Source organism: Ursus arctos, unplaced genomic scaffold (assembly GCF_023065955.2).
Source record: "Ursus arctos isolate Adak ecotype North America unplaced genomic scaffold, UrsArc2.0 scaffold_24, whole genome shotgun sequence".
NCBI classification, from domain to species: Eukaryota; Metazoa; Chordata; class Mammalia; order Carnivora; family Ursidae; genus Ursus; species Ursus arctos.
Window position 1 is genome coordinate 22,945,992 of NW_026622919.1, and position 24,328 is coordinate 22,970,319.

The 24,328-nt window shown below is 46.2% G+C and overlaps 1 protein-coding gene across 1 annotated transcript in view; it reads right to left on the reverse strand.

The window, feature by feature from the left end:
• Positions 1-9,241: 9,241 nt before the first annotated feature.
• Positions 9,242-24,328, reverse strand: part of SKAP1 (src kinase associated phosphoprotein 1) — a 266,257-nt gene continuing 251,170 nt past the window's right edge. The window contains exons 12-13 of the mRNA XM_057318109.1: positions 11,861-11,969; positions 9,242-9,630 (exon numbers count right to left, since the gene is read on the reverse strand). Coding sequence (XP_057174092.1) covers positions 11,868-11,969 — 102 coding nt within the window. The 3' untranslated portion in view covers positions 9,242-9,630; positions 11,861-11,867. The remainder of the gene's footprint in view (positions 9,631-11,860; positions 11,970-24,328) is intronic.

A 24,328-nucleotide genomic window follows, 5' to 3' on the forward strand; every position in this document is an offset into this window, starting at 1 on the left:
CAGCTGTGAACCCAGCTGTGCCTGAAGCTCTCTGATCTCGAAACTTCCAGACAGGAGCCGGAGGTGGTCTGTGTCAATTCCCTACTCAGCCAAAAAACAGCAAGCCGGGTTGGCCTTCTTCTGTTCGCTCCTTTTCTTCCTGGAGTCGGCGCTCAGCAGCTAGTTGTGCCAGCAGGGTAGGCTGCTGGGACAGCAGGAGCCATTCAAAGACACGGATGCGATTTTTCTGACTCCCGGCTTTTTTAATGATCCATTACCGGCAGTACATACAACAGCAGCTCAGTTAATCTAAGGCCAGGCGCCATCCCCTCCCTGCTTGTGCACCATTGAGAGTGTATGCCATGGGAGGAGACGTCCTAAGAAGGGAAGAGTTTTTCTAACACAGGCCTGGCGTTAGCAGGGAAAAGAGCGAAGCTGAATTTTCCTCCCCCTCCAGGCAGCGCCATTTGCCTCTCACGTTTAGCTCTGTCCCCATGTGTGCTAAGGGCCGGCCACCATGGCCGATGACCCCTGTAGGGAAGATGCGGAGCTACTGGGGACAGTGGCTGGCTGGGCTGCACTCAGCTTTCGTAGAACGAAAAGTATTTTGTGTTGGGATTTAGGTTCCAGGTGGGTTTGGTGCCTGATGTAGTCACCACCTGACCGCGACTTCTGTGGCCCAAGTCTGGTTGTCTCTTGTTACCCAGGATGAGCGATGCCACGCTCATGGGTTTCATGTAGTTTGGTGGAAGGGTGCGTGTGTGTAGGGGGAGGCAGGTCTTGTTTGCATCATTTTACTTGACCTCAGTGGCCAATGAAGAGGGCAGGTCCAGTACACTACGCTCATCTTCTAGCTCAGGAAACTAAGCTGAGCTGAGCATAGTTTCTTAAAAAGCATGTTTTTATTCATTTAAAATGTATGTATTTGTTTATTTTTTAAGTAAACTCTACCCCTGACATGGAACTCGAACTCCCAACCCCAAGATCAAGAGTCACATGCTCTCCCAACTGAGGCAGCCGGGCGCCCCTACAAAGCATGTTTTTAGCTGGTGGGAGAATATATTCATGTGAGGTCCTTGCCCAGCTCTGTAAGATGAGGTTCTTGTTGGTTTCCTCCCCCAGTTTTTTTTTTTTTTTTTTAAACGAAAATAAACCCACTACTACTCAAGGAAGAAAAAAGAAGTCCACCCGAGTAGCTCTTCAGAGTCGTTGGCAGAAATCCGGGCTCCTATGCAGTCCTCAGTTTCCTGACTGCTAGGCCTCGGCTGCACACCACCGCGTCCTAGACACGTTCTGCAGCTTCGTTTGGGAGGTGATCGCGACTCTTTCACAGTCTGATTGGACTTTAAGTTAGCTCCGCGTTTGCGAATCTGTTTCTGTGCCTCAGCTCTTGCTGGATGTTCTTACCACCTGAGGGGTGAGCAGGACGGTGGGCCAGGCGGATGGGAAGGAAGTGGGGTCGAAGGTGGAGATGGAAACAGCCCAGGGCCGGGCCTGCCTCACGGAGGCCATGGGAGCATTCAGTCCGGGCCCGGAGTGGCATCTGCACGTCTGTGCGGGAACAGCCAGCTGAGCCGCAGCTAACGCCAAGCAGATAGGCAGCGCGGTGCAGGATGGCGACTTCCTCAGTGACACCAGGGCACAGATCCTAAGCCTGGCTTCCTGGGCAGCCCTCTGCCTGCAGGGACTCAGCTCTGTAGAGGGCAAGTCACTCGGCTCAAAGCAACCTTTCTTTGAGCTGTGGAGAAGCACCCCCCTTCCCCTACTCCTTACCACCATCCCTTCTTTCCTGAGGGTTTCCTCAGCCCACTTGGGGAGCCCCCCCTCCCAACTCACCTCTTCTCATTTACTCCCCGCCCCCCACTCACCTCTTCTCATTTACTCCCTGCTCTACAGAACTCTTCCAGGAACTGTTGCAAAGACCAAATATGCATTTGGCTCACCAACGGGGCCGCAGGAGCCAGTCCTAGCATGTTGTTAGAGAAATAACTTCTTGGCAAGAACCAGTTCCACCTTAGGAATGGCTAGACTTGGAGTTAAAAGCTGGGACATCACATCTCAAGATATAATAAACGTGGACAGTTTGTGCTCAAAAGGGTAACAAGAGCCACGCTTTTTAGGAGTGCTCCTGAGTCATTGAGCAAAGTGAATAATTTTATCTCCCTTCCATTCAGGGGGGCCTGGTCCACTTCCACCAGCAAAGGAGGAGGCAAAGGAGAGGGGACTTACACAGCAGTGAAAGGGCAGGAATAATACTAGGGAGAGATGGGAAAGCTAGAGTGTGAGAATTCAGACTGTCCAAAAGTCTTTAAGGTTCTCCCCACCCCTCATAAGGGCAGGAACATGAGATGCTTCTCTACTCTTTGGATTATGGGAAGCCCCCAGCCAGAATTTCTTATCTGTGGCTGTACGTCCCCCCCCCCCCCCCCCGCCTCAGCCAAGCACCTCTTCCTTCATGCCATCCATTTTGCTAGTTTAGATCCTTCCCATAAGTGCTCTAACCCTGGGTATGTACTTCCCCTGGTGGCTATGTTGGTGTGGGAAGCCAGGCCCACCAGCAGCGTGACCCAAGTCCCTTGAGCAGAAGGCCCAGAATAGTGAGAGCCCGAGGAGGTTTGTTGGAGGCAATGCAACCTGCCTGCTATAAGCTACGAGACTTAGATATATTCTACCAATTAGGGCACATCTGTTCAAAGCGCTGAAAGGCGGGCACTGTCTCTTTAAGAGCCATCCCACTCCTCTCCTTGAGTGATGAGGGCTGGGAGCACAAGGGAGTCGGATGCTGATTAAACAGTCCTACTGCCCAGCTCTGTTAGAAAATTACTGTAATTATGATCTAGTCCCAGCAGAGGGATGAGTTCCAATCCTGCTAATAACCCTTCCAGGTGCCTTGGATTCGGGGCCCCACGGGAGGCAGCATCGTCAGGGCTCTGGCTGGCACCAGGGCCAGCAATGGCCTTGCTGTCTGGCCTGTGCAGGCAAAACCAACAAAGGCAATGGACCCCTTGTCCTATCTTGGCCTCCTGAGAAGGCGGTGGGTTTTGGCTGGGTTTTACGTTTTTGGTTCTTGATAGAGCTCCTAGGAGTTACTTTGCATAAGAAAACTTCCCCTTCAAAATTGACGTAGAGGAGCAGGAAGGATAATGGCCGCACCCGCGGGGAGGTGACATCTGTCCTGAGCTCCCCACTTCGGCCTGAAGGCTGCAGTCAGCCCCACATCAGCCCGACCCAGTGCCGAGCGCGGGGCACCAGAGCTCCCCATCGGGAGCAGCTGCTGCTCTCTGTGGGTCGACGACCCTGGTTTCTTGCTCTGAAGCAGAACATGGCATTTCCCTCAGTCCCGATCAAGAGTTTCAGGGCTCCCCTTTTAGATTTCTGTCACAGAAAAGGGAAACAAGGATCGCGACCACAGAGCTCTAGACGTGAGGGACTCGCTGGCCTGCAGCTCTCTAAACCGGTGATTCACGGTTATTCATTTGAAAACGTGGTTTTTGTAGTGCAAATCTGCCGTCTGTGCAGGCCCACAGATCTCGAAGGTGCTTGTGGAGCGGGGTGGGGGGGGTGGGGGGGGTGGGGGGGTTTTGCCGGGTCTTAAGCCCTGAGGAATCCATGGCATTTCTACTCTGGGTCTTCCCAACCTAGCAGTATGCTTCTCTCTAGTGCTATAATCCAGTGGCTAAAGCACAAACTTCTAGAAGGTAGGGCAGTTTTGGGGCGCCTGGGTGTCTCAGTCATTAAGCATCTGCCTTCGGCTAAGGTCATGATCCCAGGGTTCTGGCTTGAGCCCTGCATCAGGCTCCCTGCTCAGCAGGAAGCCTGCTTCTCCCTCTTCCACTCCCCCTGCTTGTGCTCCCTCCCTTGCTGTCTCTCTCTCTCTGTCAAATAAATAAATAAAACCTTTAAAAAACCAAAAAAGGTAGGGCAGTTTCTTCGGGCTTGGCCCTAAGCACACAAATGACACCCCCGAGACAGCGGTTTTCAACCAGGGGTGATTTTGTTCCCGGGGGACACTTGGCAATACCTGGAGACAGTTTGGTGGTCTGCACAGTGTGGGGGATTGGGGGGAGTACTACGGGCATCTACTAGGTAGAGAACAGGGGTGCTGCTGAACATCCCACGATGTCCCCAACAACATAAAGTTATCTGGCCCCAATGTCAGGCCCCAGGAGTGCCAGGCTGAGAAAGCTTGCACTAACAGGGGAAGTAATAGGCTCCAAGCTCTGCACCGCCCACGCCCCCACCGCCACCTTCCCCCGCACTGCCTTGGAGATGTCGAAGGAATGATCTCAAATCTCCAAATGCCGGGCGCTTGCCCCGAGGTGGGCTGTGCCAGTGACAGTCTGCCCCGCACCCCGGCCCTGTGGGAGGTGTCCAGGACGTGTGGGTGGTGTGCAGGTGCCGCCTGGGGGACTCGAGGCAGAGAGATGCCGGGGCGGCTGACCGTGGGTGAAAGGGGAGTGTTTCTAGCCTGTTTTCTGTTCCATGATCTGACGAGGGGGATAAGGAGGGCCAGCTACTCACCATCAGGTTAAGAGCGTCTGCTGTAGAACCAGATGCCCTCTTGGAGGACCAGCACTAGAAGCCTCTTGGAACTCACTCCCGTCACAGGAGGCAAGGAAGTGCATACTGTTGCCCAGTGCTACAAACATGCTTCCCTGCGTGGCACCCTGTCAGGTGGAGGGGTGGTGGGCTGTGACGGGGCCCTACGAGGGACCCGAACACACACAGCTGTTGACAGCCGGCCAGCCCCACCAGCCGCTTGATGCCAAAGATACCGGGCCTCTCAGAACAGCCTGGGCATCAGGAAAAGAAAGTCTCCTTGGCAGGGTTTGCCTAGGAACCAGGCCGGCAGGGGAGGGCTTCATTAGAAGGCACGTTGCCCAGCGTCGTACCAGAGAAGCCAATAATCTCTCTATCTACCTCCCACTCCCCACGTGACTGGACAATCCATTTTTGCCTGATTTTTAGGGTGACCTCTGATCCTGCTTTACACCTGCGGTCTTGGCATCAATTACCAATAACTCCTCTTTTCAGTCTCAAAAGTGTCTCTAGAAAATAAATTATACGGTCACCCTACTAATTCTACTTCAGTTTCCTCTAATACAATAGTTTTTTTGGGGGGGCATTACATTTATAAAAGATTTTTGTACAAAATGGGCTGCGTCTTAAAATGTATCATTAATTGAATCCTAAAGAGTTGCAAAAGAATGGTCATCAATTCATACTAACAACAACAACAACAACAAACCCTCAGCAAAACAGCCACGTTTTCTGAACAGTTTTTGACAGGGAAATAGGGAGAACAATTTGAATCCTGTGAAGAAGAAAAATCTCTTTTTAGTTGTGAGTTTGAAACTCCCTACCCAATCTCTGTAAATTCTACAGGGAAAGGCAATAGCTGGGTAGGAGGGGAGGGGAAGGAGCAGGGGACTATGGTAATCCAGAAACTAGAAAATGAGTCTGAGTCACTGGGCTGTGTAGCAGGGATAATCCTCTGTGTAGAAGGCTGCTTTTTCTAAAGTCAGCTCCACAGATTTCGCGGGTGCTCCGGGAATTAGCAAATCAATGCCACGTAAGATTAATCCTTCCAGAGCCACTCTTGGCGGGGGAGACCTGTTGGGGGGGGGGCTTCTCTGTGGCCAAAGATGAAAGCACCTCTGTCCTTGGCATATGAGAGTTTTGGTCTTAAAATGGAAAAACAAAACAAAACAAAACAAAACAAAACAAAACAACCCAAAAACCCCAAAACCAAAAAAACCCCAAAACCAAAACCAAAACCAACCACAAAAAATCCTACTTTGATTTCTTTCTTCTCTTTTTGCTTCTCTTCAACTCCGTCTTTCTCCGACTGGTTTTTAAAGGCAGGAGGGTACCTCCCTCCCCCCACTATCATAGCATTCTCTCTCCTCTCTCTCTCTGCATCGACACCGCTGCTTTACTGTGCCGGGCATGGAATGTAGAATTTGAAATTGTGTCACTGGAGGTGTCTAACTGCGGCACAACTCGAGTGATTCAATAAGCAAAGCAGCAGATTGAGAATTTCCAGAGTCCTTCATTGCATTCGCCCTTTCCCCGCCGATTTTGTGTGATTTTTTGGTACAAGTCAACCCTTTTCAGATCCGCGGCTTTGCCACTCGCAAAGACCCGATGACAAATGAGGTGGTGCAACTGGGCAAACTGAAGGGCTAAAAAAAGAAGGGAATGATAACTCGAAATCCAGGCAGTTCCTTACGTGCTATGTTTAGATCAAGTATCTGTCTCCAACCGGAGAGCGGACATCTCGTCGGCTCCACCTTTGGCCATTGCTCTCATTTTAAATGGAATCAAACTTGTCTGGGTTCCGGGAGAGGAGATGCACTAGGAATTCCCTTCTCTTTCCCATTTTTATTTGCCAGAGGAAAAGGTGCAGTCGGTTGTGAATTACATACAGATTTTAAGAGATATAACAGTATGAGAAAATTTAATATTGGAGTGGTTGCAAAACAATGTCTATGCTATTTTGCTATACGGATGACAGAGAACACAATATTTTAATGAAATGGAGCTGAAAGACTGCTTTCAGAGCATTTAGTATTCTCAGATACCAGCTTGGACAATGCAAGCCCCACCGTTTGGGCCCCAGGTCAGACCATCCAGAGGATGTGTTAGAGAGTTCTCGGTAAATGATTATTTACTTGTCTGTAAAAGGCAGATACACATTTGGTGCTTCATTTTTTTTTAAGATTTTGTTTTTTAAAGTCATCTCTACACCTAACGTGGGGCTCGAACCCACGACCCCGAGATCAAGAGTCCCACGCTCCACCAACTGGGCCAGCCAGGCGCCCTTATACTTTGTTGCTGCTGCTTCTTTTTAAGATTTTATTTATGTATTTATTTGTGAGAGAGAGCATGAGCAGGGGGAGAAGGGGCAGAGGAGCAGTGGAGAGGGAGGAGGGGGAAGGAATGTCAAGCAGACTCCCTGATGTAGAGCTCACGACCCTGAGATCATGACCTGAGCCGAAACCAAGGATCGGATGCTTAACTGACTGTGCCACCCCGTATATGTGCTTCTTAAGTTTAGGATCTTACCGTTCTTATTTTCCTTCTTTTACATAAAATCAGGGAAGGGAAAAAAGCCTCCCTCTCCTATTTCACGTCCCAGAGCCATTAGTGGCTATTAAGAAGCCATCCTACACAGGATGTGGTTAGTTATGTGGTCTAATGCCCCGGTTACCCAGTTAGTCACAGACACTAAGGCTGGGATTTGGTTAGTGGAGTCAAACACAGAAGTGGGAATCTGATTAGCCAGTTGCTTTCTGAAGCTGTTGGTTAAAACAGCGGCTGTCGAACTGAGTGGGGAGCAGTTTTGGGGGTGAGGTTTTGCTTCAGGCAGGCTGTAGGAACCCTGGGCTTCCAAAAACTCTCCTGTAGAACGTTCTCCTAAGAGAATGCCCTTCAGCCTTGGAGAGAGTCTTATCAACCCATCAGACTTGCTCTTATCTTTTTCTGCCTGTAACAATATCAAAGATCGCCCCATGGCTATAGACCGAATTCTGGGTTAGTCCATTTTTTATGTCCTTTAGGGCCAATCTGATTTCTCTTCCTGCTGGGTTTTACAGCTAGCAGGGTCAGAGGTCGGAGTGTGCTGGCTACCCTGCAGTGCATGGGGGTGCCGGAGACCTCCACAGAGTGGCGAGTGGTTTGGGTGTACACAGGCCGGTAGGTAGAGAAGGTACTATTGCACTAAGGGGATTGCGTTTTAAATGCTGGAAGCCAATGGCCATGGTACTGAGAGGTCCCTGAACTGTGCAGAGAGTGGAGAAGTTACCTTGACCTTGCTCCTTTTTCATCCCCCTTCTGACTCTGCCCCGTATCCCTGCTCTTCCTCTTCTGGTGTCCCCTTTTCTGGTGTCTCTCAGTCCCAGAGCAGTGGTACAATGCTGTTCTCCCCTCTTAGCCACCAGCCTTCCAGCCTTAGGTCCCTGGGGGTTCTTTAAGGGCGGGACCACTCTGGGGCATGGGAGGGGGGGTTTGTTCTGTTTCCTCCCTCTGTTAAATACGTTAGAAAATGCCCATTGTGCTTACCTGTAGGTTGGGATTGGTGCAAAGGCTCCTAAAAGGGGAGGCAATTGGTTGTTTTTGGTTCATCTGCTCATCTGCTGCCACCTAGTGGTTCAGTCTCCTTTAGCACCCTGCATAAAGCGGAGGGCACATTATACCAACAGTTCTCATTTTTTTTCCCTCCCAGACCTCACTTGTCCCCTTTTCTTACCTCCTTTTCCATGACATACACAAAAAGCTTCCTTTTTTTTTTAAACTCCTGGATCAGAAAATCTGGAAATGAATGGCTGGCATAAAATCTTTTGAGAAACTTGGAATGCGCTGAAATATCTCCGTTTGCTCTCCAGTTTCTGTCTTTTGATGATGTGAAATGGGTGTCTTACTGCAGGGCTAGAAGACGGCTGTTACAGGGCTGAGGAAGGCTACTACTGATCCAGGGCTGCTCCGGATAGGCAGTTCCAGAGAGAAAATTTCTATAGCTGCGTGGTTGCCCATTTTTCAAAATTTCTCGCACAGCGAGTCTGGCCATAATAATAGCTAATCCTTATCGAGCAGTTACTATGAGCCAGGCATTGTTCCAAGTATGTTACACGTGTTGACTCTTGAACCTTCCTAACGACCCAGTGCAATGGACTACACCCTTTCTAAGGTGAGGAAATTGAGGCGTATGTAAAATGTCAAGTAACTTGTTCCCCTAGTAAATGGGGAACTGGGATTTATTCTCAGGCTGTCTGCTTCCAGAATTTATCTTCTTAACCACTATGTTTTGCTGCCTCTTTAAGACACAGATAACATGAGACCACAGGAAGAGGAACAGGGCTGGGTACGCATAAGCGCTCCCCAAAGCACTTCCTTGGCCCCTGCCTGGGACTTGTGATGCAAGACACAGTGTGGTTGTGAGCTGAGGGCCAGGAGGGAACTCTCCAATGTGCTGACTCCAAGGACTTGTTTCTAGCCCTGTCTCATTTCAGAGATTCAGCACATAAGGGAAAACAACCAAGTAGGCAGCCAGAGGAAGTCTCAGAAGCCAACCAGAAAGCAGGCAGGCTCGGGTTCTAGGGATGATTCTGCCCTGGAAGATAATCGCAAGGCCCCTCCTCTGTCTGGGTTTTTGTTTTCTCTCTGGCTGTCCTTTTCTACTTTGTCTGGAGGTGGCAGGAATGCCCAGAACCAGCCTTTCTGATACCACCGCAAAAAGAAATTTGACACTATCACACACTGGCAGGAATCAAATATGCAGTTTATTTATGCTTTTCCAGTCAGCTGAAACAACTAGCAACTTCCTCCTCTGAAGATTTCCTTCTCTCCGCCTTCTCTGTGACAAGCCTGTGGAGAAGGCAGAAGTGGACGTGTGGACGTGGTTAAAGCGGGATAAAAAAAAAAAAGAAGGTGGAATGAGCTGTGACAAGGCAGGTGTAGTAACAGGTCTGCTGACCGTGCCTTCTCCCACTCGTCTTACTGGCGGTTTTCAGTTACTACAAGGTGTCAGAAGCTTGGGTCTCTTCAGTAAAGAGAAGGGTCCATGATGTTGGTGGGGTGGCGGGGGTAGGGACAGGAACTCCTGATGGTCGGTTTCTTCATAAAGGCAGCCCAGAGACAAGGATATGTGTCCTAAAGAAGGAAAAATACATAAATTTGCTTTTACGATTCAAAACAAAGATGGTATAAAAAGACACAAAGTAAAGAGTGTCTCCCTCCTACCCTCCCAGTCAAGCACTTTCTCTGTCCTTGGAGGCGACCAATGCTATTGTCTCTGCCCTTCCAGAGATATCTTCTGCACACAGAAACAACTGGAGACCCCCCCCCTTTTTCAGTAAGCTCTACACCCAACATGGGGCTTGAACTCATGACCCTGAGATCACGAGTTGCGTGCTCTATGGACTGAGCCAGCCAGGTGCCCCTGGAGATGCCCTTTTCACACAAATGGAACATATTAAGCCTACCCTTCTTTGCTGCTTTTTTTCCTTTTTTTTTTCAGATTTTATTTATTCATTTACCAGAGAGAGAGAGAGAGCACGCACAAGAAGGCAGAGGGAGAAGCAGGCTCCCTGCTGAGCAAGGAGCCCGATGAGGGACTTGATCCCAAGACCCTGGGATTATGACCTGAGCCGAAGGCAGACGCTTAACAGACTGATCCACCCAGGCGTCACTTTTTTTTTTTTTTCTTACCAACATCAGGCAGAGAGCTTCCTTTTTTTTTTTTTTTTTTTTTTTTTTACTGTTGCACAGTATTTAATTCTATGCATGTACTACGGTTATCTGGCCAGGTCTCTGCTGAACATTTAGGTCATTTCTCGTGGTTTGCTATTACAGACAAGTAACCTTGTGTGTACATCCTTTTTTTTTTTCTCTTTTTTTTAAGATTTTATTTTTGAGTACTCTCTACACCCAATGTGGGGCTCGAACTCACAACCCTGAGATCAAGAGTCACACATTTCACCGACTGAGCCAGGCAGGCGCCCCGTGTGTATATCCTTTTGCATGTGTGCAAGTGTGGCTATAGAATTAATTCTTAGCTGTAGAGTTGTTGGGTCAAAGAGAAGAGGAGATAAACAACCGTGTCATTAAATGACAAAGTGAAGCAGAGCGAATGTGTTTAGATTTGACAGAAAAATCCCAACGCTTCTGCATTCATGGCCGGGAAATGGAGTTCTCATCAGGAAAGTCATAATGTCAAACCTTGAGCAACAGGCCCAAGCTGGTGCTTTATGGTTGTATAAGGGCATTGCAGAGTAAGATCTATACTTATGTATCCTCCTAAATGAATCCGCTCAGAGGCTGCTGACACTACAGGGGGCCCTGGTCTGGAAGATTCCAAGGATAGTTTGTGTCGCTGTTATGCAAGTCATCCTTCACCCCCAGCAGTAAAGGGTGCTTCCATTTCAGGCCAGAAGAAGGAGCTAGAGACATCATGCTAGCCTTGGGTGCCCTCCATCACCATCCTAATTCTAAACAAAAGCCACTCTGCACCAAAGCAATTCCTATTGCTATCCCACACAAAGCAGGCACTCACTCTACTGTTTTAAATATGATGTGGTTCTTGCTCATAAAACACAAGCCATTTTCTTTATTACCTAAATGTTAATTTGATTATGTTCCATAGGAATCTTCATACTGGATTCCTAGTCTTGGCCAACCATATCGTGATACGTGGGCACTTGGGGGAAATGGTGCTCTGGATTTGAGAGCTGGGGATAAAGAAAGCCAGACCCATCCTGGTGGCAAAAATTCCTAGTTGTCCCCGAATATCCATTCTCCCCTTTTTTATTTATTAATGAATCCTCTCCCCTCTCCACTTTTAAGCTGAACACAGGTTCTACTTAGAATAAGTCTATCTGTCTGTCCAAGTTCTGGCCAATGGAATGTAAGCAGCGGTGTGTTCAACCTCTGTGAAATGTCCTTAAAAGAAGCGGATGTGCCCTTCTCCCGTCATTTGGTCTTTCCTGCTGTGTAGGGTACAGACATGATAGCTGGAGCTGGAGTATCCATCTTGGGCCATAAGGTAGCAGAACGTTGGCCACACGCAGTGGAGCAAAAAGGGAAGATATCTGGAACCTGGGTACCTTGGATCATTTACCTCCAGATTTTTAGAGAAGAGAAAAATAAATTTCTGTGTTAATTAAATCATTGTTATTTTGAGTTTTCTTTCACATGTCATTAAACCTAATCCCAACTGACACAGTCCCCAATTTAGGAAAAACAATTCCAGCTTCATCTTTGTTCAGTGGTAAATCATTAACATCATCTGTGGAGACGAAGAAAAGCCACTTCACTGGCAACTCTCGTCCCTCACAGAGAAATGAAGGCATGACCAACGATTTACTGGCGACAGTTTTGATACCTGGGCTTCATATTTCTTCCATTTCAAAGGCAGTGGTGAGATACTCCTTTGGAACAATCCCAATGAGGCTGTTCAGTTCTCCTACCCACCAGCCATACATGTTATATTCCTGAAAAATGAAAAGAGGGTGGTTTCAGTTGGAATTCAGTCACGTTTCTGTTCATGTCTGACAGCGATTGCACGGGAGATTATGTTGGGTGGTTTCTTTATCGACACTGCAGTATGACTTGGTAACACCCCTGATGGGATTATTAAATTAAAAAAATCTAGAGGAGGAAAGCAAACTCTACCTTCCTTTTGCTGTCTGCCTGTCTACATTGTAAACCTAGTACATTCGATATTATTGCTGAACCCAAAGAGCATGTCTTTTATCAAGCAGAGTGGAATGGCTTCTTCTGAGAAAGTTGGACACATCCTAAATGCCGGGGCACTAACGATATTCAGGGAGTCAGGTCATAGTTCAAATCAATAATATTTACCAAGCATCGTCTATGTGCAAAGTGCTGTTTGAGTTCCCATGAGATACATAATGATGAATCAGAGCATTGCCTGCTCCCTAGGAGCTTATAGCATAGAGTAATGGGCTTTGGAGTCAGACAGGCTGGGATCCAATCCCCACTTGGTCATTTAGTAGCTGTGTGACCTTATGCTTTCCTAGTTTTAACTTCCTTTTCTGGAAGAGTAGGGATAATATCATCTCTCTCCTAAGTTGTGGGAATATAAATGTCTGATGCATAGTAGGTGCTCTAAACATTAGATTCTTCCCCCAGAAGAGATGGGAGGTTGACAGGCACATCAGTAACGACCGGCAGGACACAGGAACCCCAGAGAGGGGCAAACAAAAAGAAAGGGAATGAGAGGGTGTAAAAGAAGGGGGGTGATCACAGGGTTGGAAGTGGGGCGCCTTGAATATAAAAGAGATTTTCAAAAGCACAGCAGATGTTAAACACTATGGGACTGCTTTTGAAAGCACCAGAAAATATTTTCTTTCTTTTGAAGGAAGTTAAATTTGGGAATACAGAGGGAATACCACGTACTCCAGTTCAACTGCGTTTGGGGTACCATGAAGCTAACTCCCTTTTTACACACTTGGCTGTTGAATTCTACTAGGAAAAAAGGGAAAGGAAGAAAGAAAACCAGGCTGGTGACACAATACAATTCCAGGCCAACTGGTTATCCTACTTTTCCTTTGGAGAACGTATCTCCCCTCCTCCAGATCTGCTTCCCCCACCCTCCCAGCAGATGACCTCTTTTCCACCTTCAAAAAGAAAAGAGAAGCCATCAGATGTGTTAACCTTCAGCCACCAAAAGAGGAACTTACCTGTATTGACAACCACCCCCCCCTTCTCATTAAAGTGAGGGAGGCGCCCCTCCTCTGGTTTAAGACTCTCTCATCATGTGTACATAAGAGCGTCATGTGGGCTCGTATGTCCTGCCTGTCATTACTGATGTGCCTGTCAACCTCCCACTTCTTCTGGGGGAAGAATCTAAGGTTTAGAGCACCTACTATGCATCAGACATTTATATTCCCACAACATAGGGGAGAGATGGTATTATCCCTGCTCCTCCAGAAAACTAAACTAGGAGAGCAAAAGGTCCCACAGCTATGGTTGAAGACTATCCCTCGGGGCGCCTGGGTAGTGCAGTCATTAAGCGTCTGCCTTCGGCTCAGGGTGTGATCCCGGCGTTCCGGGATCGAGTCCCACATCGGGCTCCTCGGCTGGGAGCCTGCTTCTTCCTCTCCCTCTCCCCTGCTGTGTTCCCTCTCTCGCTGGCTGTCTCTCTGTCACATAAATAAAATAAAATCTTAAAAAAAAAAAAAAAAAGACTATCCCTCGTAACATGTCCTTGTAACCCTTCCACTTTCTCTATTTCTTAGAGGTGAGGTTCTGTGGAGTCTGAACTCTGCCTCTAATGTAAATGGCTCCTTCCATCAGCAAGAAATGTGTTCCAGTTTCTTTAGTCTTTGGAAACAATGATTAAATAGTCCCCACCTCATGCCTGCTTTCCATTTCTACTGAACTATCCTAATTCACGGTCAAACTTACTGAAAGAATTTACTTCAGTTTCTACCCCAGCTTCTTGCTTTCTATTCCATCTTCAAGCCACTCTACTCAGGCTTCTGCTCCTTTCATTCCACTTAGACTTTTTCTCCATGGTCTCCTATAACCTCCGATTGCTCAAATTCTATGGCATTTCTCGGTCCTTAACGTACTTGATCTTTCAGCAGTGCTGGCATTATGGACCCTTCTTGAGAGATTTTCTTTTCTTAGTTTCTATGATAATTATAGTCTCCGGGTTTCCCTCTTGCCTCTTTGGTTGCTGCTTATTCTCCTTTGCAAGCTCCTCTTTCTCTACCCTTCCTTTCGATGTGGTTGTTTCCAGCATTCTGTCATGGCCCTCTTCTGACTTGGTGTGCTTTCCTTGAGCAATCTGATATACCTCTGTGCTTTAGCCACCATATAAATGACTCACAACCACAGCTCCAGCCCAGATCTAAGTGTTGGACCCTAAAACCCAAGCGCATGTCCTTTAAGCTGCTCAAACTCAATATACCCTAAATTGAACCCATCATTCTGCCTCTGTCTCCATTCCTACTCCCAACCAGCTCTACCTCCTATGTTCTCTGTCTCAGTGGATGGTAGCACTATGCACTCAGTTAATCAAGCCGGAAACTCAAGAGTCATTTCCAGTCGCACCTTCCTCTTCCGTCATTCTTGAGTTCTGTTGATTATCTCTTCAGAGTATTACTGGAATCCATCCACTTCTCTCCATTCCCATTGCCAATACCCTAGTCATGTCACTGTCATTTCTCATGAGGACTACAGAAACAACCTCCAAGCTCGTGTCTGTAGCTCCATTCTTGTTCCCCTCCAATCTAGTCTTCATTTTGGAGGCAGAATCATTTTAATGCCCATTGATAAAAATCACTGCTCTGCTTGAAACCTTCAAGTGGGTTCCCACTGCCTCTTGTCAATGTCTTACTAAGGTGGACAAGGCTGTGCATGAGCTGGTCCTGTTCACTGTTCAGCATTGTCATTTACCTCCTCAATCTAATGGACCCTTAGTAAAACAGAATTTGTCTCTGCTACTCCTGTGGGCCGCAGGCTCCCTTACCTTGGAGCCTTTCCTCTGCCCGTCTAGCTTCTATTTCCCTTCTCCCTTTCATGGGGTTCACTCCTCAGCAGTCTTCAGATCTCAATTCCCGGGTTTCTCTAGACTCTCTAGAAGCTTCTCTTTGCCTTTCTCTGTGTGTACTGTGTACTGTGGACTGTACCCTGTGCTTCCCCGGGAATGAGTTCATCAGGCTGCTTAGTATCTGCCTGCCTTTGTCTCGCTGCCAGTCACTAGTGGAAAGTCCTGTGAGAGCTGGAACTTTGTTGGTTTTGTTTTCTCTTGTACTCCCAGCACTCAGCATGGTAGCCGGCATAGACAGGGACCAAAAAATCCTTGTTAAATGAGGTTATGAAGAAACGAGGGGAGCAGTGGGATTTATTCTTTCAGTGGAGCAGATTTAGTTACAACTAACTCCAAGATATTCCCTTGGTGAATGAACTGGTTGTGGCAGGAAGAGAGCAACTGCCTTTGGAGACGGTTTCCCCAAATGGCTCCCTAAATACCATGAAAAGCGTCTCAAATGCCATGACAAGGGAGGCTGAGTTGATCCTAAAAAGAATAAGAAATTACCTTTTAAGAGCCAGTCTTACGTAACTGCACGTGTCTACCATCCAGCCCACTGTCTCCCCACACCTTCTCATGCCCCCCATTCTTCCCCAGGCCAACTTCTCTGTACAGTCTGCACTGCCTTGTGGGAAATTACCCAGAGCTCCTCAGCCTCTGCCTGTCAGGATGTTTTAAGCTCCTCTCCGTACAAGTTATGTTACTGTCCATTTTCCAACGCTGAAGTTAGGGCAGTTTCTGCCTTAAGTTTTCTTGTAGTGTTTCCTTTCGCTTAGCATGTTGCTGGAACGCCATTTCCACAAAGCCTTGCTGTGAAGGGGAGACACGTACTCCGTCTTCCTCTCTCACGGTTACTCATAAAAACCCTAGCTTTAGCTCTTCTGCTCCCTCACAGGCGGAGGTTGGGCATAGTGTTGTCTGATAGTCTTTTGATGAAAGTCAACTTGCTGACACATGTGTGAAGGGTGGTCTTCCACCTGCCATATGGTGTCATCTTCATCACTGGAGGGTCTCAGACCGGGCATTCCCTCCCTAGGGACCGTTCGAGACTCCTGACTTTGGCTCATGCTCCGTAGCATCCGCCTTCCGCCGTAATGCCCGGAGTAGGGACCAAGCCTGGGGAAGGTGATCCCTGCCAAGCCAAAGAGGGTGCACACGGGAAGCAGATGAGGCTCAGCAGGACACCTGCAAAGACCAGGCTCCCAGTCCGTGTGCTCTTGCTCGAGGGGAACACTGACCCTGCCGACCGCAGATGTGGAAGCCTCACCACGGTGCTGAGAACCGAAATGAGTGAGATCAACTCTCTGCCCTTCAAAACAAAAGCGCAGGCAGAGAGTAAGGAGGACGGCACAGTCTCAGAGACTGTAAGTACCCTGCTGTGGGAGCCTAGGAGCTTAATCAAAGCACCTACAGGTCTTGGGATCTGACTGGCTTTTCCAGATTTCATCCCTTGGCTGGAGACCCAAAAAGGGCTTCAGGGCTGAGATGTTTAAAGCATGAATGGAAAATTTCTAGCCTTCTCTTCCACTGCCACCTCCCATGCATTGCTCCAGCCCAGTCTGAACACCACGAGGTATTTTAAAATAATTTCTACTTTGATGAATTGCTGGGGAGTCCACAATTGCTCATAATCAAAGGGAGAAAAATGCAAATGAGATCCGGCCAAGAACTATCACCACCAAACGTTTATTTCACTGCACAGTGCCAGAAAGAATTAAAACAACATTAAACTCACAGCAATCATGTTTAAGCCCTCGTTTCCAAGTGCCAAATTGCACCACTCTGGATCATACAGATGTTCGTTAATTATGCTAATTTTTATTAAACTATTAAAATGGAGAGAGTACTGGCTCAGCCAGGCAGACCCCAGCTCTGAATGAACTCTGCTCTTGTCTAGAGGTGCTAATTTACTGCATTTTTATTAAGTTGCTGATTCTTGGGTTATAGTTTTGGGATGGCAGAGAGGACTGAATTCCTGGGATCAACGTTTTCAATAAAGTTTGACTTCTCCTGCCCAGATGTTTAGAAAGACCAGAAAAATGCTGAGACACTCCCGGGAGACCTGAAATCTTCAATGCAGAAGTGGCTTTGCCTCCAAGGTGGGGATACATGCCTACCACGGGAAGGGATCGGAACTGCACAGGCTTTGCACTCCTGAACTCTATACACCTTGTGTATGGTAGAGCTAAGGGGTTAATTACACAACCTTGTTAACCGAAGATCCTTTCGGTAAGAATATAAAAAGCTGTTGTAAAAAAAGCAAACAAATCCTCTACATCAGCTCTTGCCTATTGTCATGAAGTCTTTCTAGAAGCTTTTCACTCAAAAACAGTGCACCGTGCAGTTTGTTCTCATCATAAATATTTCTAAGCTTGATTAGACATCCGTTTCCCTCAACACCAACCCTGTTCCACCTCCTTGAACTCCCCAAATGAAGGAGTCTTGAAAGTAAAGGTTGACTACTTGGACTCCCTTATCTAGTTGGAGAAGCTATTGGCCTAGATGAGCAGAACATTGAGTGAACTTGAAATAGACACAGTGCTCACCATCAGCAACAATCAGAAGTGTTTATGGGGGATTACACACTGCCATAAAAGGATTTATGCTGCTAATCTCCATCAACAAGGAAAAAAACAAACAAACAACCCTACCAAACCTGCCATAAAAAGAATAGCAAATTCTATAAACAAAAAGCAGTATGGCCACCAACCACGGGCATGTCGCACAGCTTGACTCTGCCTCCAGTGGTTTCCTATTGCTGTTTATGGTTTCAAGACTATCATGGACCTCCTCAGTGCTCCTCCTGTCACAGGGCCCTGAGTCCCTGTGTGGTGCTGCAAATACCCTGTCAGTAGGTGTCAGGGGATATCAGGGGGAAAACCAGCAGGCGCCTATCATAAGCCTTAAAAGAGATTAAATACCCCTACTCCATGATTGCTACATTTTAATTTCTCTCCTCCCTGCTGGTTCCTATTTGTATAAGCTCTTCCATGGCTCCCCTGGAGTAGCACAGACATGACCTGGAATGACCATCCTGTCTTGGGATGAGAATTCAATTTCTAGGCTCAGTGAATCCTAGGCTGTTCCAACAAAAGGAAAGATCCATCCTCTAGGACACAGATTCTTAAACTGGAGTCTGTGAACCCCTGGCCTGTCCATGGGTGGACATGAAGGGATTTCTGAACTCCTTGAAATTGGTGTGAAATTTTGTGTGCACATGTACATTTTGTGTGTACATATATCTTATTCCTGGGGTGAGGTCCAGAACTTTCATCAGATTCTCGAAGGGTTTATGAAACCTCTACAGTTGATGAACCAGTGCTCTGGGCGGCGGGGGGTGGGTGGGTGGGTGGGTGGATACAATGGTCTTTATGGTCTGGATCTGCACTTTGGCTCAGTGTGGCCTCTCCTCCCCCCTCTTCCCCCTTTTAAAAGTACAGTGAAAGGAAGTCAAGAATCCCTGTTTCTGCCATGCTGGGTTAGGCTTCAGCCCTCCAGCCGCAGAGCCTGCTCCTTCTTCTAAGGCTGAAGTCTGACCAAGCCTGCTCATTCCTTCTAAGGCACCATTGCTCTCTCTCTTTTTTCCTTTATTACTGAAGTATAATTGATGTACAATGTTATCTTACTTCCAGATGTACCACTAAGGCACCAGCTCTTTAGCTGTGACTTAAAAGTTGCGGGGTCTTCTCAATAGCTCCCATTCAAATCCACGTGATGGCTTTTGGAGCAAGCTGCTCGACACTGTCTGCCCTGAGAACGTTCGTAATAGAAATGTTCTCTTTTCACATTGAATTGGGCTTTGATAAGCCTCTGTGGAACAAGATTCCCGGAAAATGTCTCATACTTTTGTTCTTTTAACCATCAAAGTTCACTATACCAGTGCTTGTAAATAAGAGAATTCCTCTTCAAGAGAACAATCAATCAGCTCCTGACATGAAAGATCAATAGAAGCTTGATATATGTATGGGAAAGGCCAATCAATCACAGAATTATTGGTTTATGATTGCTTATTTCTCTTATCAGTGCTTGCGCATCTGACATTATCATTAGCAAAGATGGGAAATTCGAATTCCTAAGCAGAGTAGATGGTAATATTCCAGGGTCAGCCAAAAACATTGTATTTTTACTCTGGATTGGCCCACAATTTCTCTACTTCCAAAATCCCGCTTTGGAAATTTAATGCTTTCTGAGGATATCATAAATTATTAAATAAATTGAGGGCTCTAACTTACCACCCTTCCAACTGCTGAGAAAAGCAAGGCTGGGAACAGGGATTGTTCACTAAAGGCAAGCAGGTGCCCATTTTTCAGCATAAGTGGTTTTGTGGGGAGATTTTGCAGAAGGGAAAAGGAAGTGGTCAGTCGGGTGGATGGTGGATTAGTGGGGCTGGAAGCTGTCAGAGGCCCGGAGCTCAGCACTTGGCTGAAACCTTGGGTAGCTTGGCAGCCTCCCCAGGCTGTTTGACACCATGTTTTAAGTTCTTGGCAATCATTTTCTCTTTTTTCCATTATTCAGAGTTTTGGTCTATCAATCATAATAAAAATGAATCATTAAATTTGCCTCAATTGAACCAGTGTTATTTATTGTAACATTTCAGGGAACTTGCTAACCCGGAGGCTGGCGGGCCTAGACTGGGGAAGAGGGAAAGTCATGTGAGTGTGAGAAAGGGGGCAAGCAAAGCCTGGGTGGTGAGTGACAGCAGTCTGGGGGAGGGACAAGGTGACAACTGGATAGCTAAGGGTTGAGTGTTCTGAGGAGGAATGTGTCAGTTAGATGGGCTGGGGGGTGGGGGGATGGTCTGAGAGCACTGGGATGCGAGGGGAAATTCAGCCTCAAGCCCGGAGCTCATGTCCTGAACTGGGTGTGAGTGGATAATGATCACGTCAAAGCCAGCCTGGGGTGCAGGACCTGTGCACACACTGGACAGTGTTGGCGATGAAAGTGTGTGCAAAACACAAGCTGTGCGCTAGAGAAAAATCCTAAGCTGTGAGCGGAAGAGGGAGGGCAAGAAGAGAAATGAGAAAGAAACACACAACTTGAACTTTGCCTAAAAAAGAGAGAAAGGATAAAGGGAAGGTAAACACTTTGCAGATGGGAGAAAACAAGGTGCCAAGTGCAGAATTCAGGAACAATAGACACAGCACCATTTCGGAGCTGATAGAATTGTGATACCATGTGAGACCGGCGTATTAATATGTATTCCATAAACTGTGCAGCTCACAGCTCTGCACCGCTCTGTTTTGCTCTGACCGCAGTACCAGCCTCAGGCACCACAACACAATTTGGAAACAATGTGACGGAAATGTTTAATCTGCTCGGCCCATCTGTGCTGCGTATTTCTCCAGATCTCCCTGAGAGAGGCGCCTTGAATCTCCACATTGCCTTTAATATTCTCCTAAATCACCTCCCCACTGCACTTCAAGGGCCATTGCTACAATATCACAGGTTCATCTAAAGTGCAATGGGGAGGGGGGGTGGGGGGGAGGTATAGGCCAGGATATTTTTTATTTTAAAATAATTTCCAGAGATCGTCTTTTCTGTTTCCTTAAAAAAAAAAAAAAAAAAAAAAAAGGAACGTTATTCTACTATTGCCGTAAGGTTATTGAGGTTGTTTGGTACAAAACAGGGTAGGATAGAGTGGAATCATTCTCCAAAGAATTATTTTTATTAATCTCGATTCCCTCAATTGGACATGGGAGGGGGTGAGCAGATGCTTGTTTTCTCTTATCTCTTTTTCTTGCACCTTGCTAGGGTGATGTGTTCATTTGGGGCTGGTGCCTTCTCTGCTTTATGCTTTTCTCATTGGGTATTGGCTTAACTCTGCCCTGCTCCAGACAAAGCCATCTCGTTCAGGACAGGTATACATTTGGTCCCTGGTCAACTAAATGCCCTCACCAGAAAGGGACACTGTCTATATTACTAATTTCAGCTTCAAACCTTAGGTTTTTCTCTCTTTAAGGTACAGATGTTAAGCGTCAGATTTCTGCCTCCACCCCCCGCCCCCCCCAACTTGATTTTGCCAGATTCAGTGATCTGGGGCTAGAATGTAGGAAGCCGGGGTAGGTTTCAGAGAAAGAGGGGATGACAAGTCGCCACGTTTCAGACCTTAGACAAATGAAAGAGAGTTGCACATCACCAAGAAAATTAGGATTCCTTTTGCTTTGTGAATTAAAGAAATGAATAATTTAATCCTCAAGATTGTTCCGGCGAGGGAAAGGCAACGTCCCAGTTGCGGAGCCCTACAGCCTGTCGGTGTGTTACATCATCTGCACACATAGGCGTTTCCATGACAACCGCTTATAGCTTCATTTCCTGGATCCCTCTAGGGGGTGTCACAGCCAGATCCACCTGCTTTTCACCCTACCCTCGGTGGGGTCATGGTAAGGTCGCCAGAATAAATGAACGCGGGTACTAATGATCTGTTTACTGCTGTTTATGCTCTGTGTGTGTCAGGGGCACGCACATTTAGAGAGCTCATTATGGTTGCAATTAGAATGCACCATCGCTAGATATTTAACTCCTTTTTCTTTTAAATTAGCATTTTAATAACATTCTTTGAGCAGAGAAACAAAATGACCATTTTTCACGGACAAACTTCTAGCTGTAGGTGCAACTTTAATGGCAAAGTTGTGAAGGGGAAAGAAGGGAGGGGGAAAAAAGGCCATTTTTACTACTTTCACCCTCCTCCTTACCAAAAGGATATTTTTATTTGCTTTCTAACACACTCAATTTCCTAAATTTGTTTTGAATCCAATTATTTTGGGTGGTTTAAAGTACCGCACTCTTGTTGGACGGAAATTAGCAGCGATTGAAATTAACTTTCTATGTGACCTGTGAAAGGGGCTAAAATAATTACAAGTGTGTATAAGAAACCCTCTCTCCAAAAGACCCTTGCTGCAGGATCAGGCTGGATTCCGCTGATACCATTACTGGAATATCTTTATACAGTAACTGCAAGGGCTATTTTCTTTAACAAAGTGACTACAATGATTGTTTCTGTTTCAAAATTCTTAGGATTGTCTTATAGAGGATGAATGATGACAAAACCAGGAAGGAAGAATGAAAATAATAGCACGGCACCATTTGCCATTTAAAAACGGCCAGATCTTGGGGCACCAAAAAGCAAGAGAGACGGAACAGAAAAGATTCAATGTAGAGACCCACCCGGTCAGAATGTTCCATAAGGCACTGCTTTTTAGGAATCAGCCAACACCTTTGCTAGGTGTTTACAGATGCTCTGTTTGTGGAAAGTACAGTGAAAAATAACAATTTGAATGTTTCGATTATCTTTCCCAGTCCGTTCCATTTTCATTATTTATTTCCTATAAATCGGGACCTTGCTGAACATAATTCTGCAGACAAGGAGGTGGATGGGACAGCCAATGTGAACGAGGAGATAGATGGTGGGTGCGTGTAAGATAGATGCTATGCGTTTATGAAAAGGAGCAGTATGTCTGCATGTGAACATCCACAGAGTAGAGCAAGCAAGCGTGTAAACTATAATGGGTATTTATAGGTGAAAAAAAAAAAGGTGCAAGGGAGATTGTGTGGGGACAAGCACACCGAGCCTGAAAAGGGTTTGCTTTTTTCCTACCCTCTTGGAATCCACGTCCAAGTTCTGCTAAGATGTCCCATGCTTGCTGCGGCTCCTGTGAATACCCAAGCCTTTTCATGACAACAGGGGGGGGGGGGGGATTTCACAGCCAGAAGACTCAGGAGGTCAATAGATGAAAAGCAAGAGTTAGAAAGCTAGATCTTTATGGACATCAAAACAATCCCACTAAAAAAACCCAGAACGATAGAAGGAGGAAAATATTTAAAGACACAGCAGGAAAAAAAAAAAAAAAAAAAGGAGCCTTTATAAAAATGCAGGTTGAAAACGTTTATGCTGTTGTATCAGCCTAGTTGCACCTTAGAATCTGCCATTTCATAAATAAAATACGGATGGCATAGACTATAATTTGGTGATAGCTACCCCAGGACATATCTAGATGCACTTGTGTTATTTTAATTAAATACTGCATTATGGTTTGTGACAACTACATAGCTACAGCGTAAATGAATTCGGAATTAAAGTGTTACTTAGGCATCCAGTAATTTTTGTTTCATTCCTCAGTTTTACAAAGCAAATAGCTATAAAATCAAGATGTTTGTTCATTTACAGATGGAGCAGGATTGTTGTTGCTGTTTTTTTCCTCCTTAATCCTCATGCACGAAAAGAAGACAGAGCTCAGAGTCTGGCTCCCAACACTCTTAGCTTATGAGCCACATCACAAAGAAAAACACATCCTCTTGACTATAATGTGAAATGCTGAATATTAATTGCTGGTATTATGCTTATCTTTCTAGCCGGGTTCTGTCTTTTAACAATTATTCTGATGGGCTGCAGTGTTGCACCGCCAGGAGATTTTTCTCCTTTGTTTAACAGTTAAAAACCTATTTGATTTGATTTTATTAAAAAAGAATCTTAAAGTTCACAATGCTCCTTGGAAGTTTTCGTATCTGGAACTCTTCCCAAATACAGAGTATTAGTGGGAGCAGAGAAACTGCTGAAGCCCTTTGCTTAAAAAAAAAAAAAAAAAAAAAAAGCACATTTCTGCATCTAAAAGAAAAAATATTTTTCATTCTGGCAATATTAATGTTTCCTTAATGAAACTGGAGAGGGCATTACAATTTGATATAATCAATTGGTTAGTTTAAATGTCACTTCACTAGCAAATCATGAGAAAGGTTCAGAATATTCTCATCGAACAGGCACAGATTTTTGCTCAAAATTAATATGGTAGGGTAAAATGATTTTTGTTCAAATCTGAGGATTTAATTGTATCTTTAATGTGTCATATGTTAAGATGAAAGTTTTTAAATAGCAAGGTTTCTGAAACCATTGTCTATTATTTCTAGTTTCAGAATCAATATAATCTTTTTATTAGCCCTTAAATACCATACGTCTGGCAATGTCTGCTAATTCCAGCTTTTCTGTGTTCTAACCAATTACCCCAAGTGCCCCCCCCAACCCCGCCAACTAATCCTATAAACTGCATGGGAGTTGCTCCCCTGTCCTTTTGCAATGAGGTTATAATTTGCTTTTAATATTTTGCTAGTTTGGTTGGAGAGCTGGACCCATATACTACCAAGAAACGCTGGCAGACAGAGGTTTGGGGAGGCTGAGCTCCTTTTGAGAAAATTATTACACAGAAGCAAAGCTTTTGTGACTCCTTTTAAATACAGCATCTCACCGAAATGTCATCCAGCCTCTTTGGCAGATTAGTGAGGAGTTCATTACTAAAT